This window comes from Fistularia commersonii, chromosome 17 (genome assembly GCF_037954325.1).
Source record: "Fistularia commersonii isolate RoL2024-O1a breed Wild chromosome 17, RoL_Fcom_v1.0, whole genome shotgun sequence".
NCBI classification, from domain to species: Eukaryota; Metazoa; Chordata; class Actinopteri; order Syngnathiformes; family Fistulariidae; genus Fistularia; species Fistularia commersonii.
Window position 1 is genome coordinate 17,491,050 of NC_141300.1, and position 18,603 is coordinate 17,509,652.

The window sequence follows — 18,603 nt, forward strand, 5'->3', positions numbered from 1 at the left end:
TGATTCTCAGCGTGGTGCTGGATGGTAACTCGTTGTTTCCTCCTTTTCCCGGCCGGCGGCGGCGAAGCACTTAAATTGACACAACCCGTACTGTAGGTTATGTTTCATCTTACTCTTATTTGTTTGCTCCACACACACACACACACACACACACACACACGCAAACACACATGCACACACATGCACACACATGCACACACGCACCCGAAAGGAAAGAAAAAAGTATTTTCTTTTTGGGACGTTTTGGTTTAATCCATAATAGACGGCTATTCTTCCTCTCCCTCTCTTTTCCCCAAATAGGTCAGTGTAATCACAACAGTGAGGGATGGACAGTCACTGTTAAAGAGAAATCAATAGAGCTATCTATTTGTCGTAAACCAGGCCAGCGTGATTTTTCTCCATTTTTCCCCTCGCCTTCTGTACTCCCCCCCCCCCCCCCCTTCAGCCCTCAACACAATATGGCAGGCCTTCATTTCTAAAGTAAAAAATAAAAAAAAAAGCATTATGGTCTGCCATTTTGTGAAATTGCAAATGGCCTTTGTACGCGTACTTTCTTTTGCATAAGTTTTCCCCGGGTGAGGACGCTCCTTTTTTTTTTTTTTTTTTTTATCGCCTCCTGGGGGCCCGGGGTGTTTTATATAAGGCGGAGAGTGGCGAGGGGGAGCTGTAGGGTTGCATGACAGCTTTTTACAGGGGCCTGGAGGTGGGGGTGGCGCGGGGGTGTTCTGCCTTTGTTGCCTCTTAATCTGGCTCTTCTTGGGCGCAGCTCTTTCAGAGAATTTGCGGAGAAGCAGAAAGAGGGGCCTCATCAGCTTTTCCTCACCCCCGTCCCTTATTGTGTCTCGCCGAAAAAACTGAAAAGCCCCCCCAGGTCTCCAAGTGTTGTCAAAACGCAGAACAAGAGTAAGTGACACATGACGACGGCACAATGCGCCCCGACGTTGGCGCCGTCCGTCTGCCGCCGGCGATTTCTCTCCCGCCGGCCGTCTTTCGGGCCGGGTGAGACGGGTGAGGCGGCGGCGCCTCGCGCTCGGCCTTATCGCTCAATCGCCGGGCGGCTTTCCTGGTCATTTCTGGGAATTTAGCGTAGCGGGCGACAATGTGCGCACCCGCCGTTAGCGCCGCTGCAACCTCCATTAGCTTCTGGTAGCGGCGAGAAAAACGGGTGAATCGGAAAAGCGAGTAGGTAAAGCGGGATCGGGATACTTCCTGAATTATTCAGGGGAGGAGGACGGAGTGATGAGCGGGTCGTCCTCCGTAATTGCATCACTCGGAGATATCTTTTAGGCGATGCTTCGGGATGAATAATAAATGTCACGCGGCATCAGAGAAAAACATATTCCGGGGGCCGACGCACAACAAACAGGAGTGTTTGCTCGGCGAGCGCCGGGTGTTTATTGAGTCGGGACGTATCCGAAGCGAGGACGGCGTGCTAACGTGTCGCCCCCCCCCCCCCCCCTCCCCGATAAACTACGTCGAGGAGAAAAGTTGCCCGAAACAAAAGCAGAAGTGCTCACAAAAGCTTGGGGGTGATACTACACATTGACATTTGTGCTGATCACATTGTGCGCGTTTTGTTGAATCTGCTTTATTAGAGAAATGCTGTTTTCCTTTTTTGTCTTCTTCTTCTTCTTCTTCTTCTTCTTCTTCCCCTCCCCGCTATTAATTTGCGCTTCCGCAGGAGAACAGTGTGAGAACAGAGGGATGCGGTTAACCCATTGTGAAGTTAGCCGTCATCATTAAGATTCTCCAGATAACAGGCATGCGGATTTCTACTGCTCAGCATTCTAGGTTCCCAGACATCAAAGCTTCTCATTCTACCGTGGCAGCGGCGGGGGGGCGGAGAAGGTGGCGAGGAGGTACCGAGTCAGGAAAACACGGCGCAGTGGCGGGGGAGAGGCGTATACATACCTCTCAGCATGTCAGGTGACGCCAGGATCCACTGTGTCACCCAAGAGGTGCCTCCTCTGTCGTTAGCTGCTCGCTAACACTCTCCTTTTAGGATCAGGTGGAGGTTCAGAGTCAGGGAAATACAGCAGAGTGAAGGAGAGCGGTGCATACGGACCTGCGAGGATGTTAGCTGATGCCAGGATCCGCTGTGTTACCCAAGAGGTACCTCCTCCTATGTTACTTGCTCGCTAACGCCCTCCTGTTGGCTTCAGGTAGTGCTACAGAGGCGGGAAAATACAGCAGAGCGGAGGAGAGGGGCGTTTACGTACCTGCTAGAATGTCGGCTGACGCCACCGTCCACTGTATAACCTCGACCATCTTTAGCTGCTCGCTAACTCCCTCCTGTTAGCTTGAGTAGAGATATGGAGTCAGGGAAATACAGCAGAGCGGAAGAGAGGGGCGTATACATAACAGCTAGCATGTCAGGTGACACCACGGCCTACCGTGTGACCCAAGAGCTTCCTCCTCCATCGTTAGCGACTCACTTACACCCTCCTGTTAGCTTTAGGTGGAGTTATAGAGTGAGGAAAACACAGCACAGTGGCAGGGAGGGGCGTATACCTACCTCCTAGCATGTCAGGTGACGCCACAGTCTACTCTATAACCTCGACCATCATTAGCTGCTCGCTAACTCCCTACGTACCTGCTAGCATGTCAGGTGATGCCAGGATCCACTGTGTAACCCAAGTGCTGCCTCCTCTGTCGTTAGCTGCTCGCTAACTCCCTCCTATTAGCTTGAGTAGAGATATGGAGTCAGGAAAGTACAGCACAGTGGAGGAGAGGGGCTTAAACATACCTGCTAGCATTCAGGTGACAGCACCGCCTACTGTGTAACGCAAGAGATGCCTCCTCCATTGTTAGCGGCTCACTAACACTCTCCTGTTAGCTTTAGGTGAAGTTATAGAGTCAGGAAAACACAGCACAGTGGCAGGGAGGGGCGTATACCTATCTCCTAGCATGTCAGGTGGCTCCAGGATCCACTGTGTCACCCAAGAGGAGCCTCTTCTGTCGTTAGCTTCTTGCTAACTCCCTCCTGTTAGTTTAAGGTGGAAGTACAGGGTGAGGAAAATTGGGGCAGAGTGGAAGAGAGGGATGTATACGCACCTGCTAGCATGTCAGCTGACGCCACAGTCTACTGTAACCTCTACCATCGTTAGCTGCTTGCTAACTGTCAGCTTGAGTTGAGATAAGGAGTCAGGAGAGCACAGCAGAGTGGAGGAGAGGGGCGTATACGTACCTACTAGCACCTCAGGTGACGCTGGGATCGACTGTATAACCCAACAGGGGCTTCTCTGTCATTGGGCGCTCGCTACTAACCCTCCTGATACCTTTAGGTAGATCATCAGAGTCAGGAAAATACAGCAGAGTGGAGGCGAGGGGCGTGCACGTACCTGCCAGCATGTCAGGTGATGCCAAGATCTACAGTATAATCTAAGAGGCGCCCCTTCCATCGTTAGCAGCTGGCTAACTCCCTCCCGTTAGCCACTTGCTAACGGCTTCTGAATAGACTCCTCGGTCCGGAGCGCTTCCGTCTCCGCCGTTCTGCCACTCATATTTCAGATGACTGACAAGGACGGGCCGTATACGTACCTGCTAGCATGTTGGGTTCTACAACCCAGGAACCGCCACCTCTGTTGTTAGCCTCTCGCTAACAGGTTCCTCGCTCCGTCTAACTCACTCGCAGCGTCTTAATTCAATCTTCCCGTCTGGCGCTCTCCGACCGCCCTGTCAGGCGCGACCTCAGCGGCGCCGGCTGCTTCCCCTCGCAGCAGTTACACAGGTATTACGCCGAAGTTCATCTTAATTCACATTATTCCATCTTCCGACTCGGGCGGCGTTTTCTTTTACATAAAAAAAAAAAAAAAAAAAAGTCAGCCGCTCCACGGCGCGCGAGTATTGAATGTTGGCGCCGGAGAAATGCGCCGTTCTCCATTATTGTGCTGGATTACAGAATCAAGGTCGACTCACAAGACACAGAGTAGCATTATCCCTTAATCCTGTGTTTTGGTTTCAAATAGCCTTTTTTACACCTAATCTCCGCGAGTAAAATGACAAACATGAATAGCGAGGTGGGTATTTAAATGTGCATTACCTGCGACGTTAAGGTCAAAGGCTTACGCTGACTTAAAGTGGCTCGGCGTTACATGAAAGAACAGATGACGGTGTGTGTGCCACGTGTGTGTGTGTGTTACAGAAGTCTGGGGAGTCTCGCGATGACACACACGCACACACACACACACATGCGCGCGCACAGTTTCAGATGGCTAAGTCTAGAACTTTTAATCCAAACTATGAGCCACTGTATTTTCTTTATCGGCGCCCGTTTGGATAAAGATATTATTTGACTTTTTTTACCGCGGCTCCACGCTACTTTTGGACGGTTTGGGACGGCGAGGGGGGGGCGGAGGGGAGCTCGGCGTCTCCCCTTGACCGGCCCGGTCTCGACGTTTCCAGTCAGGCTGCGGGAAACTTAAAGGTGCGTTGAAAGACTAAAAGTGGGCCAGCTGCCGCTGCCTCCTGTTGACCTACCTTGTTCGGAGGGTCCGGGTACAGACTGATGACAGGGCTCCTCCTCAGCGGACCACATTACTAATGTGTGAAGGTGCGAGAGGAGCAAACCGAGTGATGGATCACTCCCCCTGCACCCACGGCGTCCTCATAAGTCTAAAGTAAAAAGTGTCGAGCGCGCGGTGAGAAAGAGCCTCCGTCCTGTCCGACGCTCCCCCGGCCTGGTGAAAGAGGCTAAGGGGGAAGGCTAAGCGCGGCGCGCGGCGAATAGCCTGAAGATCTCCCTCAATCTTGAGGCGAACGGCAATCCCCCCGGCGCGCCGCTTGTTTTGCCGCCGCCGACAGCGCGAACCAGCCCGCAGAACTCGGGAGAAGTTACTTTCATGCTTGAACAGAGCCGCTCTGTAATAAATGAGAGTCATCTGCGCGCCGCCGACTGGACCGTCTCCCCGGACCAACGCCGCCGCCGTCGCCGAAAATTCGCAGGGTACACCTAATGTGTTGGTTTAAGCCGAGGCACTCCGACTGTTTTTTCGTATCCGCTCGGAAATCGACCGTCGGTTAAAAACGCCGCTAGCTTTGTCGCGTCTTTTTGGAAGGTTAGCTATTTTACTCCGCACCCCCACCGCCGCGGATCCGGCGTCGGGCTACATCGGTGATGTTGCGGCGGCGGAAGGGCGGAAGGGGTGGAAGCGGCGAGGGGGGGCGGGGGGGTTCGGACGCCTGGTAATACATCACACACTCCAGGGGGTCTCGGCGGTATGCTCCTCAATAATGAACTTCATTCGTTAACTTCTCCCTCAAAGGCCAAGTTACCCTGCCCTTTTCAGCCGCCGCCTCCACTCTTGCCGGAGTCGCCCTGCCAGCGGCGGAGGGTGGAGGTACATCATCGCGCACGCCGCCTCCGCCCCCGACAGGCTCGCCGACCGGCGTCGCGGGACATGAAGAATAAGCAGGTCCATTACCAATCCCTCATGCCTGGTTATAGCCATAATTATCGCGGGGGAAAATGACCCGCTCTGTTTGGTTTTGCCACAGAAGGGGCCGCCGCGCCTAATCACCTCCCACTTCTCGCCTGTCGTCCTCACGCCACGAAGACGGGCGGCGGCGGCGGCGGAGGAGGAAGAGGAAAAAGAGAGGAGGTGGAGGTGGAGGTGGAGGAGGAGGAGGAGGAGGAGGAGGGGGTCTTGCCAGTTCATTAGAATTCACAGGGTTCCACCTCCCCGCGTAGCCGGGCTAAGCCTCTCACACAGGCTGCAATGCCTCGCCGTAATCTCCTCCGGCTCGTTCCCCTTTCGCTCCTTTCCTGCTCCTCAGCCTTTCCTCTGCCTTCCCTCAGGGGGGAAGAGATGCGCCGTGGCGCCAATTCAACGCGCGATCAGATTTCTATTGATCTACTGAATGATTGTTTTTGCGGCGACGCTCTGGTTTTTTTAGAAACCGAACCGAGTCGACCTCTCAGCTTGACCAAACACCTTTTTTCCCCCCCGGAAAAAACTTTGATTTCATCGATCCGGAAAACCGGTCCGTTTTTTTTTTTTTTCTGCGTCGCCTCAAAAGGAAACGCCGACGATAATGCACTTATCTCCATAAATAAACCGGCGGTAAAAGAAAAGGCTACAGCCCTGTCAGCCGCTCGCCATAAGCGCTGTGTTGTCGATTCTGATTTGACGAGGGCTGACAGGCGCTCACTCCACCTATGTGGGAACGATGCGCTTTCATATCGCTTCCCGTCGACCTCTCTGTTCTATAAATACTGCGTTTTGCATGTACGTGCGCGGGCGGTGGGAGGGGGTTACTGCTCACCCGCAGTTAGCCGTAAGGACCTAGCATCGGCTGATTCTCGCCGCTCCCGTTTGAACCTCCCGCATTCCTGCGGAGCGTCCGCCGTTTCTCGCTGAAATTTATATTCCCCTTTGCTGCCGTTGTTGTTGTGCGTGCGCGATTTGTCAAAGTCCTCGCCGCAAATGGAAGCCCCCAGGAAATTGCCTGGAATGGCCCTTAAATTGGTTTATGATTGTGCGATGTGGGGCCCCGGCGCCGCTACGGCTCTGATAATATGCCCCTCCGCTCCACGCCACGCCGTCGTTATTAAATTGACCTGTATTGTTTTTCACGTAGCGGCCGGCCGGAGCTCGTTACTTCCGCCGCCGTTCCGAAAACACCCGGCTATGATTATCCCCTAAGCCGGGCGAAAACCGAGCGGGCTGTTTATCCCGCCCCGCCCCCTTGCGCCCCCTCCGGGGTCAAAGGTCGTTTGGGCGGCGTGCGCGGCGAGCCTGACCGCTGACGGAGCGCTAATGAGGCCATTATCAGTCCGGCCCCCTCCTTCCCTCCGCAGGCGCCGCCACCTCATCTCCGCAGAGTTCAGCTCCGCCAGAAATGCATTTGCTTTAATAAGAGCGGCGGCGACGGGTCCGCCGCCCCTCCCCGCAAGAGCCGATCGACTCGGAACGATTCCATCGACGGCTTAACGGCGCGGCCGTTATCGCCCGCGGACGTCTGACCGTCCGTCCCTCGGAGGGCCGGATCAATGCCCTAATGAACACGTATCAGCGGCGTATCGGCATCCTGTCACCGCAAACGGCGAGCAGGCGGGGGGGTGATCAGGCGCAAATGAAGCTGCTTAGCTGGAAACATCTCTCCTCGGGGAGCGACGGCTTTTAACCGCAATTACATTCGGTCCGAGGCGGCGTGTTTGTCGGGAGAGGACTCACGACGCCGACGCCATCCTGCCGCCACGCCTCCGTCCCTCCGGCCACACGGTTTTCTGGAACGGAAATTTAGCTCCCGCGGAAACGAGAAGTCGGTGTGATTGGAATAGTTTAATCGGAACGTACCATTTTTCAGTGCTGTCGGAGAATCTTAAATATCCAATGAAGTGTCCTCTTGCTGAATATAAATGTATGTTTGGCACGGCGGTTAGCGCTTCCACCTCACAGCAAGAAGGTCCCTGATTGGAGGGCCTTCCTGTGTGGAGTCTGCATCTGGGTTCCTCAGGGTTCTCCAGGTTCCTCCCGCAGTCCAAACACATGCACGAGGTTCCCCATGAATGACTGGGGGAATTTTTGTATGAGTGTAATATTGTGTGAATGAGAGAGTGAAGGTATGAATGTTTATGCGACGCATGAATGAGAGGGTGAATCTCGTCACGTCGTCATGATGTGTGAATGAGAGGGTGAATTTCTGCACGTCCCAACATGACATGTGAATGACGGCATGGATGGTCGCATGTGTCCAATGAAAATGAGGGTGAATGTGTGAATGTCGATGACAGGGTGAATGGCTGCATGTCTATATGACACGGACGAGCGTGGGAATAGTAAATTTATCTCTGTATGACATGCGAATGACAGGGTGAATGTATTAATGTCTGTGCGACGTGAATGAAAGGGAGAATTTTCGCACATTTCTATATCACAAGAACCAGAGGGTGAATGTTATATGTCGCTATAAGACATGTGAATGAGAGGGTGAACAGTTGCATGTCTACATAACATAGGAAAGGGCCGGTGAAGGTATGAATGTCTATGACACGCGAATGAAAGGGTGAATTTTCTATGTCTCTATTTGTTATGAATGAGAGGGTGAATGTCTAAATGTTTATATGCCGCGTGAACGACAGGGTGAATAGTTGTCTCGATATGGAAACCCATATGTGGCTGTGTAATCCCGGTTCCAGGGTGCAAGATAAGCGCCACAGATAACAAAATGAATGAATGAACGAATGCACCTAAATGCGTCCGCCGTCTAAAACCTCCCCGCTCCTCGTACCTCCCGTCATTGGAGGCTCGGGGACTTTCTTACGCAGCTCACGTGACCTGGGCTGAGCGGAGCGCCGAGGCTCGGTGGGTTCAAACTCTCATGAGAAGTCATTTCAAGAAGTTAGTGAGCGACTGAGTGCAAGTGTCGTTCTGTCTGTGCATACGTTACCCACGCCGGGAAACACCACGAACTACCAGCCGGGGTCTTTTTCAACGAAACGGTGGCTTTTTGTTTTGTTCATTTTGTGGTTTGCCCTAACCCCCCCCCCGCCTCCCTGACTCACTTTCACAACGGCAGTTGAAAGATGCCCGCAGACGGTGGCAGTTAGACGGCCACAACCCCGAAGACGCCGCTCTTTTCGCCGAAAATGGGGCGCGGGGGGGGCGGGAGGGGGGTACGTCTGTCAGCGGCCGCCTGGTTCCTGCATCCCAGGCACGCTTCATTTGATGCTATCAACCTGTGAGTGATATTTGGTTCATTATTCGGCGTGCGACGGGGAGGCCGGCATTGACGCGACGTGATTTAATATGTTTAGTGTCTCTAATGGATCGCAAAAGTCCCAATAAAAACCGGGGGGGGGGGATTACGTGGCGGTTAGATGCACCTCGATGGAAGAGATGGAGATATTTGGAAAGGTAGAAGAAGAAGAAGGATAGATAAATAATCAGCACATCCGTAACAATCGTATTTTCAACGTGCGATTCCTCTCTCGGAGCGAGTTGCGGAAGTCTGTGGTAAAAGCGGAGCTGTAGCGCCGCCGTGCTAATGCCTTCCCAAGTATAATGTTTCACGGCTTATGATGCTTCTTTTTTTTTTAATTTTTAGTGCGGCCTGTCTGGAAGGGCGTCTCGAAAAAGAAAGAAAGAAAGAAAGAAAGAGAGAGAGAGCGAAAGAGAGAGAGAGAGAAAGAAAGACGACACGAGGACCGGCTTACTCGCGGAAATGCCAAATGTGGCGCGGTGGTTATTGGCCAAGGCTGGATTGCACTAAAACCAGAATATTGTATCAGAGAGAGGCAGCTGGTTAGGAGTCAGAACAGATTATCATATGAGGATGAGCGAGGAGAGAGGGAAGGGGGGAGGAGAGGGAGAGAGAGAGGGATGGAGGAGAGGGAGGAGGGAGAAACGATAGCGAGAAATTCACCGTCCGGGCGCTGTGGGGTGGAGGGGATCATCTAAACCCTTTCGCCACTATCTCCCCTTCTTCACCTGTCAGGAGGAGTGTGTGTGTGTGTGTGTGTGCGTGAGAGAGAGGGAGGGATGGAAAGGGGGATGCATGCACGTCCTCTGAGAGGTCAGGAGGAGACGCCGAGGCTTCTTCTGCAGCTCGCCGACATCTGGCCTCACGCTGATCGGTCTTTCAGGAGGAGAGGAGCCTCTCCGTCTCCGAGCGCCTTCCCTTCCCATCCTCTTATTTGTTTTTGTCGTTTTCTCTGCGTTTCTTCCCCCCCCCCCGGCCATTCCTTATTTCTCATACGTTACAGCGGAGGAGGAGGAGGAGGAGGAGGAGGAAGAGGGAGGAGGGGGGTGCGTCTGCTAGTTCTCTCTTTATCACCGCGCCGAAGAAAAAGAGGAAGATAAGGGGCGGCAGATAGCGAGAGTGTGCTGTGTCTAGCAGAGCCGGGGCTGCAATCAGCGGGAAGAGGGCCAAGCCTCCCCCCCTCCCTCCCTCCGTCCTCCTCCTCCTCCTCCTCCTCCTTCCCCCCGCCCCCCCGACCGGCTCCCGGCGCCCCGACTGGCTGCACGCTGTGCCAATCAAAGGGCGGTGGGTGGGGAGCGCGCAGACACGAGCGCTGATGTCACAGTCACATGGATTCTGGTGTGGTCATGCTCGCAGGCTGAGAGGCAGAGCCGTGCTGGCCAGCTGCTGCTGAGACAGCAGTGGAGGGCTTGGCGCCGCCGCCGACACGTCCCCTCGCATGGACCCGAAGCCCAATGATGTATTTTGTGATTTCAGCTATGAAAGGTAAGAGAGAGAGAGAGAGAGAAGGAGTGAGAGACGGGCGCGCCGATCCTCCGGGGTAACAAGTAGGGGGGTTGGAAGTGAAGCTCCGGCTATTCATAGCCTGCCAACTCTTTGCGTTTCATTTGCGAGGAGGGCGAGAGTGACAGCGAGGAAGAGCGAGTCGGAGAGGGAGGGAGGGATGGAGGGATGGAGGGATGGAAGGATGGAGGGATGGAGGGATGGAAGGATGGAAGGATGGAGGGATGGAGGGATGCGGCGCTCCTGCAGCTCAGCTGAGCTCCGACTCGCATATTCATGCATGGCTGGATTTTTAATCCTTTTTTTTTTTTTAATTTAAAAAGATCCTCTGTAAGTTATAGAAATGTATATTTGCAGTGTTACGGTTGCATGTGTGTGTGTGTGTGTGTGTGTGTGTGTGTGTGTGTGTGTGTGACGAGAAGTTTTTTTTTTTTAATATTGTGGTTTGGGTTGCATGAGGGGGGGTCAGTGAAAGGGGCAAAGGCTGGAGGGGGGGCTTCTGTCGCGATCCCTTTCTGCCCAGACCTTAATCCTTTTGTCGAGTGTGTGTGTGTGTGTGTGTGTGTGTGTGTGTGTGTGTGTGTGTTCTGCGGGGGGAAAGACGTGCGCTGTGGTGTGTGTTTGAACCCAGCGACGCACTGGCGTGACTTGCAGGGCTGCGATTCTTCGACTTGATAGAGGTGCATGTGTGTGTGTCTACATGTGCGTGATCGTGCGTGCATGCGTGTGTGTGTGTGCATGTGTGTGTGTGTGTGTGTGTGTGTGAGTGCGATGTGCTCCACTGACCTATTTTTTTGGGGGTAGTCGGGTTTACATATGTGGCCACCGGAGCAGCGCCGGGTCCTCCCAGTCTGTGTGTGATGTTGATCTAGGATGCCAAATCCCAGCCCTTCCACCCCCTCCATCACATTTGCACACACACACACACACACACACACACACACACACACACACACACACACACTTACACACACATGCACACACACGCACGCACATACACACGCGCATTGAAACACACGCACACATATTTGTGCAGACGGTTAGAAAAGTGCAGTCATACATACAGTGCAGCGCACGCACACACACACACACACACGCATATCTCTCACGCATGCTTGCACACACACACACACACACGGTGCACAGTTGTTTTTCCTCTCCCAGCCCGCAGAGCAGGGCTGCAGATACACACTCTGCTTGCGAGTATTACTTTGCAATGTTTTCAACACACCAATGTGCTGATTGATTTATTGATAATGAATTGATCGCCGATGGGCGGCCTTGCCCCCCCCTCCCCCCGTTACCCCCCGCAGGCTCATCCTGCTCTCTGAACCATTCATTGTGTCTGTGTGTGTGTGTGTGTGAGAGTGTGTGTGTGTGTGTGTCTGCATGAGAGACTTCATTTAGAAGGGGAAACTCTCATTATTAGTGAGCTACATGTGAGAGATGACCTTTGACCCGATGACCTTTTACATGTCACTCGTAGTGGAGGATTTCAAGGATGGATGAAGGATGCTTTTATTTATATTTCTTGGGGGTGGTCACGCACACCAGAGTGCACGTTCTCCTTATAAAAATTAATTTTAACCCCCCCCTTTCCCCGGCCGCCTCTTTGTCCTCCACCGGGCTGTAAAAGTAAACCCCTTTTTTCTCTTTTTCTTTTTTTCCTTTCTTTTTTTATTTCTCCCCACAAACACGGGGGTCCTCGCTCCGGACTGTACCATCTCTTTTTCCTTTTTTTTTTTTTTTAAATCTCATTTTAATTTTAAATCTTATGTTTCTTGTCACTATTATTTGTGATTTAAGATGAGTAAAAAAAAAAAGGAAAAACCTGTATTTACCCTTCACCCCCCCCTTCCCACCCCTCTATTTAGCTCTCTCCTCCACGCCACCGTCTCTCAAGTACCTAATTACCTGTAATGGAAACATCCCTCTCATTACCCCATGCAAATGAGGCGGGCCTACTCAGCACAATTAAAAATGAAAACTCCCGTTACATAATTAAAGAAAGTTGTTTGATGTGTGTGTGTTTCGACGGAGGAGTGTGTGTACCATTAACCCCCTCGCCCGACAGAGGCGTGTTCCACCTTCTCCCGTCCCTCCTACCTCCAGAAGGCCACACATGAATGTATGATTTAGCACGCGCGCACTCGACTGTGAAATAAAGGCGTGCATGAGGAGGTGAAGGCCGATACCCGGCGACGGCCGCCGGCGTGCTACGCTAACGAGGTTTGCGACGCCGTTTTGTCGCTTCCTGTAAGGCGTCCGGTCGCGCCCGTCGGCCATCGCACGTCCGCGCGGAGGTTAACGAGAACGGTCGCTATCCGGGGGTCGCCGCCTGCTAACGCTAGAGCTAACACACCGCGGCGCGTCCAGCCTCGTGAGACTTCACAAGCAAAAGGCGTTTTTATTTTATTCTGGATGTCAGCGAACGCATCGCGAGGACGTGAACATCAGACCTGAGTGTCGGATTGATGGGTAGGACTTAAAAATAAAAATGTTAAAAAAAAAAAAAAAAAAGAAAAAAAAAAAACTCACGCGGCAGCGTCCTGTAATTATCACCATTTATAAAAAAAAAAAGAAAAAATGTTATGCTTTCATTTCCTTCTCCTCTGAGGGGAAAATTTACAAACAGTGTGTGTGTGTGTGTGTGTGTGTGTGTGTGTGTGTGTGTGTGTTTAAGCCTCCTCTCATGTCTCTCTGCCGCTGCAGGAAGTGGCGTGGTGTCCCCACAGGTTATTAAAGTGTGTGTGTGTGTGAGTGTGTGAGGTGTGCCAGTCGGCCCCGCGCACATCCAAGATGAACATCCTGGCTGCCCCGATGGTGTGTGTGTGTGTGTGTGTGTGTGTGTGTGTGTGTGTAGGGAGTGTTTAATGAGATATTGACTGCCCATTGTGGGCATGGATTTTTGATTTTGGCTTCGGGGGAAGAGGAAACGACGGGAGGGAGCGAGAGCGAGGAAGGGGAGAAAATAACTCTTTTCATTTTTCACCTTGCCATCGTTAAGTTGAACTTCTGATTCTCGCCGTCTTCATCGGCGTTCCCGGCGACTCCCTTATTACCTCACCCTATTCACGTGTAATAACCTATTTATTACACATTTGTTATAACGGCGTTTGTGTTTGTGTTGCGTTTTCGGCAAAGTCGGTCCTTTATTTCGACGACGGGCGAGACACGCGAGTCAGAGTCCCGCGCATTAGTCTATTAATCTCCCGCCTCCCGCGCCGCCCCGTCAGTCACCGAAGCCTCCCGTCGGCCACACCTTTGCGGTTTTGACGGATTACTCCCGTCACCGCCGTCGTTTGGGGAAGCGGGGGGGTTAATTGCCCCCCCATCCCGCCGTCCCACGCCCAATCAAACAGCGACAAAAACAGCATCCATTTATTGCGTTGTTGCTCCTCTGCACACACACAATGCTACTCGCTACCACCACACCTAGCCTTTAAGTTAAAGGTAATTTCCTAACACACACACACACACACACACACACACACACAGACTTATCTGAAGTCACTCATCAGGTCTTTTGAAGTGTCTCGCTGTTGCGCGTCATTTAGCCGCTGATGGAGCACTTCCTCTGTCGGAGTGCGATTATCTAAAGAGCGCGCCGACAGCCCGCGGAGCGAGATGTTTTCGATCATTCTGTTCCCCCTCGCCTCGACACCGAGACACACGGCAGACTGATCGCTCTATATATTTATATATCTATATTTTAGCTGCCTTTCTTTTTTCCCCGCTCCTGAAAGCAGCCGCTCGGTCACGTGACCCGCTCGGCTCACGCGCTTTTCGGGTCCCTGGAAGTTAACGGCCTTTAAAAGAGAGTAACCCCTCGACCCCCTTTTCATTCTGAGCGTGTTTCCTTGAATCGCCCCCCTCCCGCCCCCCCGCCCGCCGCCCCCCCGGGGGGGCGTCCATTGGCTTTTTGAAGTTGCATCAAAGAAGGAAACGCGGGGCGAAAAAAAAGGCGCGATCGATTTCGCGTTTTGTCCGACTCGAAACACAGAGGACGGGAAAAAAAAACACGTGAGGAGTTTCAGGTGTTTGGTGCGAGTCGAGGGGGGAAAAGGCGAGCTCGGAAAGCGCTAGAAGGTGAACGGCAGCCTCCGCCGATGCCTCCTTCCCCGGAGACGGAAGCCCGGGCCTCTCGCTTCCTGCCGCTCGTGACGGCGAGGTAAACAAATCCGGCATCCGCCTCGATCTCCGACCCGCTTTTCCTCCAGAAACGCCGGCGTTTGCGGCGGTTCGTCACCTTTAACCCCTGGGCCCGGGCCGGGGGCGGGGTGAGTTTCGGGCGTTGACGTGGCCCGAGCGCGGCGAGGGAGGGGGGGCGCGCTGTCGGTGACACACGCCGCCATTATTATGGATTACTCAGCAGTTACACAACGGACGCGGAGCAGCGAAGCGGCTGAACCCGAATCCCCGGGTTGCGCGCGGGAATGTCAGCGTTATTTTTAGCCGCAGAGAAGACCGTACGCGCTAATGGCATTAGCCAAATTACGGCGCTGCCGTTCCGGCGAGTCCGGGAACGGAGGAGGGTCGGAGGTCGGAGCGTACCGAGTCAACCCCCACCCTCCGCCCTCCGCGGAGAGCCACTCTGGCATCTGGGGACCCTCGGCGGGGAACAAAGGATGAAAAATGAGAGATGCCTGGAATTTTGATGAGTTGAGGGAGCAGGCGGCGCCGTAACAAAGGTCGTGGCGACACGAGCGCGACTGCTTTATTACAAGAAGGAGAGAGGCGGCGCCGTCGACGTCCCAGTAGAGGCCATTAGGGCTCGTACCTGAACCGCAGAATTATTCACACGCGTGGAGCCGGGAGCGCGGCGGCGCGCCGGTCCTCCGCACCGCTAGGCGGCGCACTTTTGGAAGAAACGCTAACGGGAGCGGCTTCTCGTTCGGCCGCCGGCGGCGTTTTCCGGCGACTCCGCCTGCGTCTCCCGGAGGAGCCCGCGGAGGCCGGACGCACGGCTCGCGCTCAAGGTTGCCAGCGCGAGGCGGCCCTCGTCCCCGCTCGAGATTCATGAAAGGAATTCCATCATCATAAATAACAAAGCAAAACAGCCTTGCCGGAACAGTCTGCTTCAGATTGATTTTTATGCCCGTGCATACATTTGAAATAAAAGAAATGCTGCTTCGGTGCTAATTACAAAGATGAAAGGGGGCGCAGAATGTGCAAGGCAATGAACTTTGTTTAAAGGCGCGCTGCGCGGCTCATTCGGGGACGCCGCGCTTTTAATGAAATCCAACTTCGCCGGGGAAACTTCTGGAGTGTAAAATTGAAAGTGCGAAACAAAAACACGTCAGGTGCGAGGCGGCGGCGGCGGCGGCGGCGGGAGGGGCCGACGCTTCCTTCCCGGCTGGAGCGAAGGGTTACCTGGTGCTGGAGAGATGCTTGACCCGACTCCGGCTGGCTCCCCGCGCTCCTTCCACGGCGACGTGGAGGATCTGATTGCTGATTTGGAGCGTCCTCCTCCCCGTCACGCTGAGCCGTCTCCATGTCGGGATCCATCCCTCCCCATTGAAACTGATTAAGTAGCTGGAGACGACGCTCCGGCTCTCGGCGGCTCCGAGAGCCTGGTAGTCTGGAGTGCAGCTGGCAATCAACCCGCCGCCGACTCTTCGGGAGGCTTTTCATTTTTGTTTTTTTTCAAGTTGTTTTTTTGTTCCCGCCGTATTTTTGTCTCCGCTCCCCCCCCCCCCCCCCCCCCCCCGCCCCGGAGCCGCCTCGTTCTGAGGACGAGAGCGTTCCGCGTGCTGATCTCAAGGCCTCGTCAAGCCGGCCGCTCGGCTCGACAACGGCGGCGGCGGCGGCGGGCTACCAGCCCCGTCCCTCGCCAAAAGTCCCGGGTTGTGTTTACGGTCGGCCTCTAATTTTGGCGGGGGGGTGATTTCCAGAGCCGGCCTCCTCCGAAAACAGGAAGCGTCCATTGAATCCGAAGGGCTCGCCTGAGGAATCCACCAACGGAGAGTTCACGCGTCGCTTGAGACGGATTTCTGTCGCCGTGGAAACACGTCTGACAGCTGCAAGAGAGCAGCCGTCGCCTCCCGAGTTTTTTGTTTAGTTGGACGCGGCGAGCGGAGGAGCGGAGGAGCGGAGTCCGGTTACATCACGCCGGTGGCTGTTTTTAAACGGCGGCGTCTTCAATTACTATCAGAGCCGCGCAGCCCGCTGCTAATGACACATCTCTGTCAGAGCCATCACACGCACACACACACACACACACCTCCACCGCCTCGGCTCGAGCATTTATAAATACATATCATCCGACCGCAGACAAATCCGTCCCGCTATTTATTCTGGAAACAAACCTCCTGCAAGGTAGCAGACTGTCTGTTTGCCCTTTTTTTTGTCTTGCAGGCTGCATGTAAAGCCTCATTGCCGGCAGTCTATGTGTGTGTGTGTGTGTGTTTTCACGGACGTCACTCGGTTTGTGGCCGGGCTTCCTGTTTGTCGGACGGTTCAGTCGGCACGGAAACGTCCAGAAACGGTCAGGTGTTCGCCGACGCGACGAGCCGCTTCCGCAATTACGGCTGTTTATCCTTTATTTTGACTTCCTTTATGGAGGGTAAGAGGGACGTCCCGTCGGCCGCCGCCGTGCGCGGATCACCTGCCGCGCCGCCGTTGTTTCCCGATCCGTGTTTACGTCGGACCTTTTCCGCTTTGATCTCCGCTCGCTTCTTCCCCCCCCGTACTTTCTCTTGATGTGGGATTATTATAATTTATACACCGGGGATTTTCTTTTTTCCCCCTTCAGTTTATTATTTTTTATTTTTCGAGTAAACACGGCAGGACGAGGCGGGCTTCATTTACACATTCTCATTAGCAACCCTGAAGGTAATTAACGGGAGGCCGCGGAACACCAAGAGATGGACAGCGTTCATGTAATTTATTCCTTTCTTTTTCGCGCTCCACGGAAAAAATACATATACGATCGACCCCCGGCGCAAACGCGCCACAAACTTTTTGGCTTTTTCGAGGCGGTTTCATTCGTTCGCGCGCCGCGGTCGGAGCCGATCCAGGGTTCACCCCGTCAGTCTCAGAGACACACAACCATACACACACTTATTTAAAGGTCATATAGAGAAAAAAAGCCCTCAGTCACTCATTCACTCACGTCATCTGGAGACAAACCACCGTTCACCCCCTCTCACGCAGAGACAAATTCACCATCAAATTCACCATCATCTCCACACTATTGAGCGCATTTTATATATATTGTCTATTTTATACAGTTTTATATTTGTATTGTCCAGGACTACAGATGGAAATTAGCTATAAGCTATAATCTGGTACAAACATCTCTGCCTCTGTGCTTAATGTAATTGTACACTGTCCTAATAAACTTCTAAACAAACAAACAAACAAACAAACACCTGCATAGAAGCCACACCGGCTAAAAATAACTAAATAAATCTATGTTTCCATATAAAGGTGTCCATGTTATAACATGAGATGTTCACACACAAACCTTTTTATTAACTTTTAATTCAATCCGTGCCGGTAACATCCACAATTATGTAGTAGAAAATCTTTTTTTCCAAACAGTGGCTGTAAGACGGCTGGTGAAAGAGAGTGAATAATAAATAAGATCAAGGAAATACAAGGAAAAGTCCATCTATCCAGCCGACGTCTCTCGGTCTTCCAAAAACGTTCAAGTCGTCTTCTTCGCCGTCGGAATGGAACGGCCTCAGACTTTCATGTGACCAGGCTGAATGTTTTGCCGTTGTGAAGCTCGTTAGCCTAAAAAATCCATAAATTAGCCACATGGTTGTTTAAGCCGCAGCGTTGAAAGCGGCTTATAGTCCGTAAATGATGGCACTATTCACCCTTCCATCTATACGTCCTATAGAGACTTACAACCATTCACTCACTCATTCACACGTCAGACCTACAAGCAGCAACCCGCTCGTTCACACATCCCACGGACAAACACACACTTATTTAAAGGTCAGGGAGAGAAAAATACCACTGTCTCATTCGCATCACATAGAGACACAACCTTTGGCTCGCTCACTCGTTCACAGTGAGTGAGTGATTCCCATAACAGCCATTATTTTAATCCATTTGACCGCGGGTGGAACCTGGAGAACCCAGAGGAACCCAGAGGAACCCACACAGACCCGGGGATTTTCCACACAGGAAAAAAAAAACCCGGTGGGAATCCAAGCGTGGACCTTCATGCTTTGAGGCCGACAAGCGTCTGTGGAAATGCTACCATTTCCAAGAATTTAGATTTAATTCGGGTTGAGAGCATGGATATGTCTCTGGGCACTATAATAATATATTTAAAATAATATTTTGAATAACATTAAACATCCCCCATCATCCTGACAGTAAGTCCTGCGTCTAGGAAGCGGCTAAAACAAATAAAGGGGTCAACGACCCCCAGGACCATGT

At 52.9% G+C, this 18,603-nt stretch overlaps 1 protein-coding gene across 2 annotated transcripts in view; it reads left to right on the forward strand.

Annotated features, from left to right (window-relative positions):
• Positions 1–18,603, forward strand: part of roraa (RAR-related orphan receptor A, paralog a) — a 180,045-nt gene that overhangs the window by 129,908 nt on the left and 31,534 nt on the right. Inside the window, exon 1 of one of the 2 annotated variants that reach the window (XM_086163153.1) lies at positions 10,047–10,188. The exons of the other annotated variant lie outside the window; for it this stretch is intronic. Coding sequence (XP_086019279.1) covers positions 10,158–10,188 — 31 coding nt within the window. The 5' untranslated portion in view covers positions 10,047–10,157. Of the gene's footprint in view, positions 1–10,046; positions 10,189–18,603 lie in introns of those variants that run through there. 2 annotated transcript variants of the gene reach the window in all.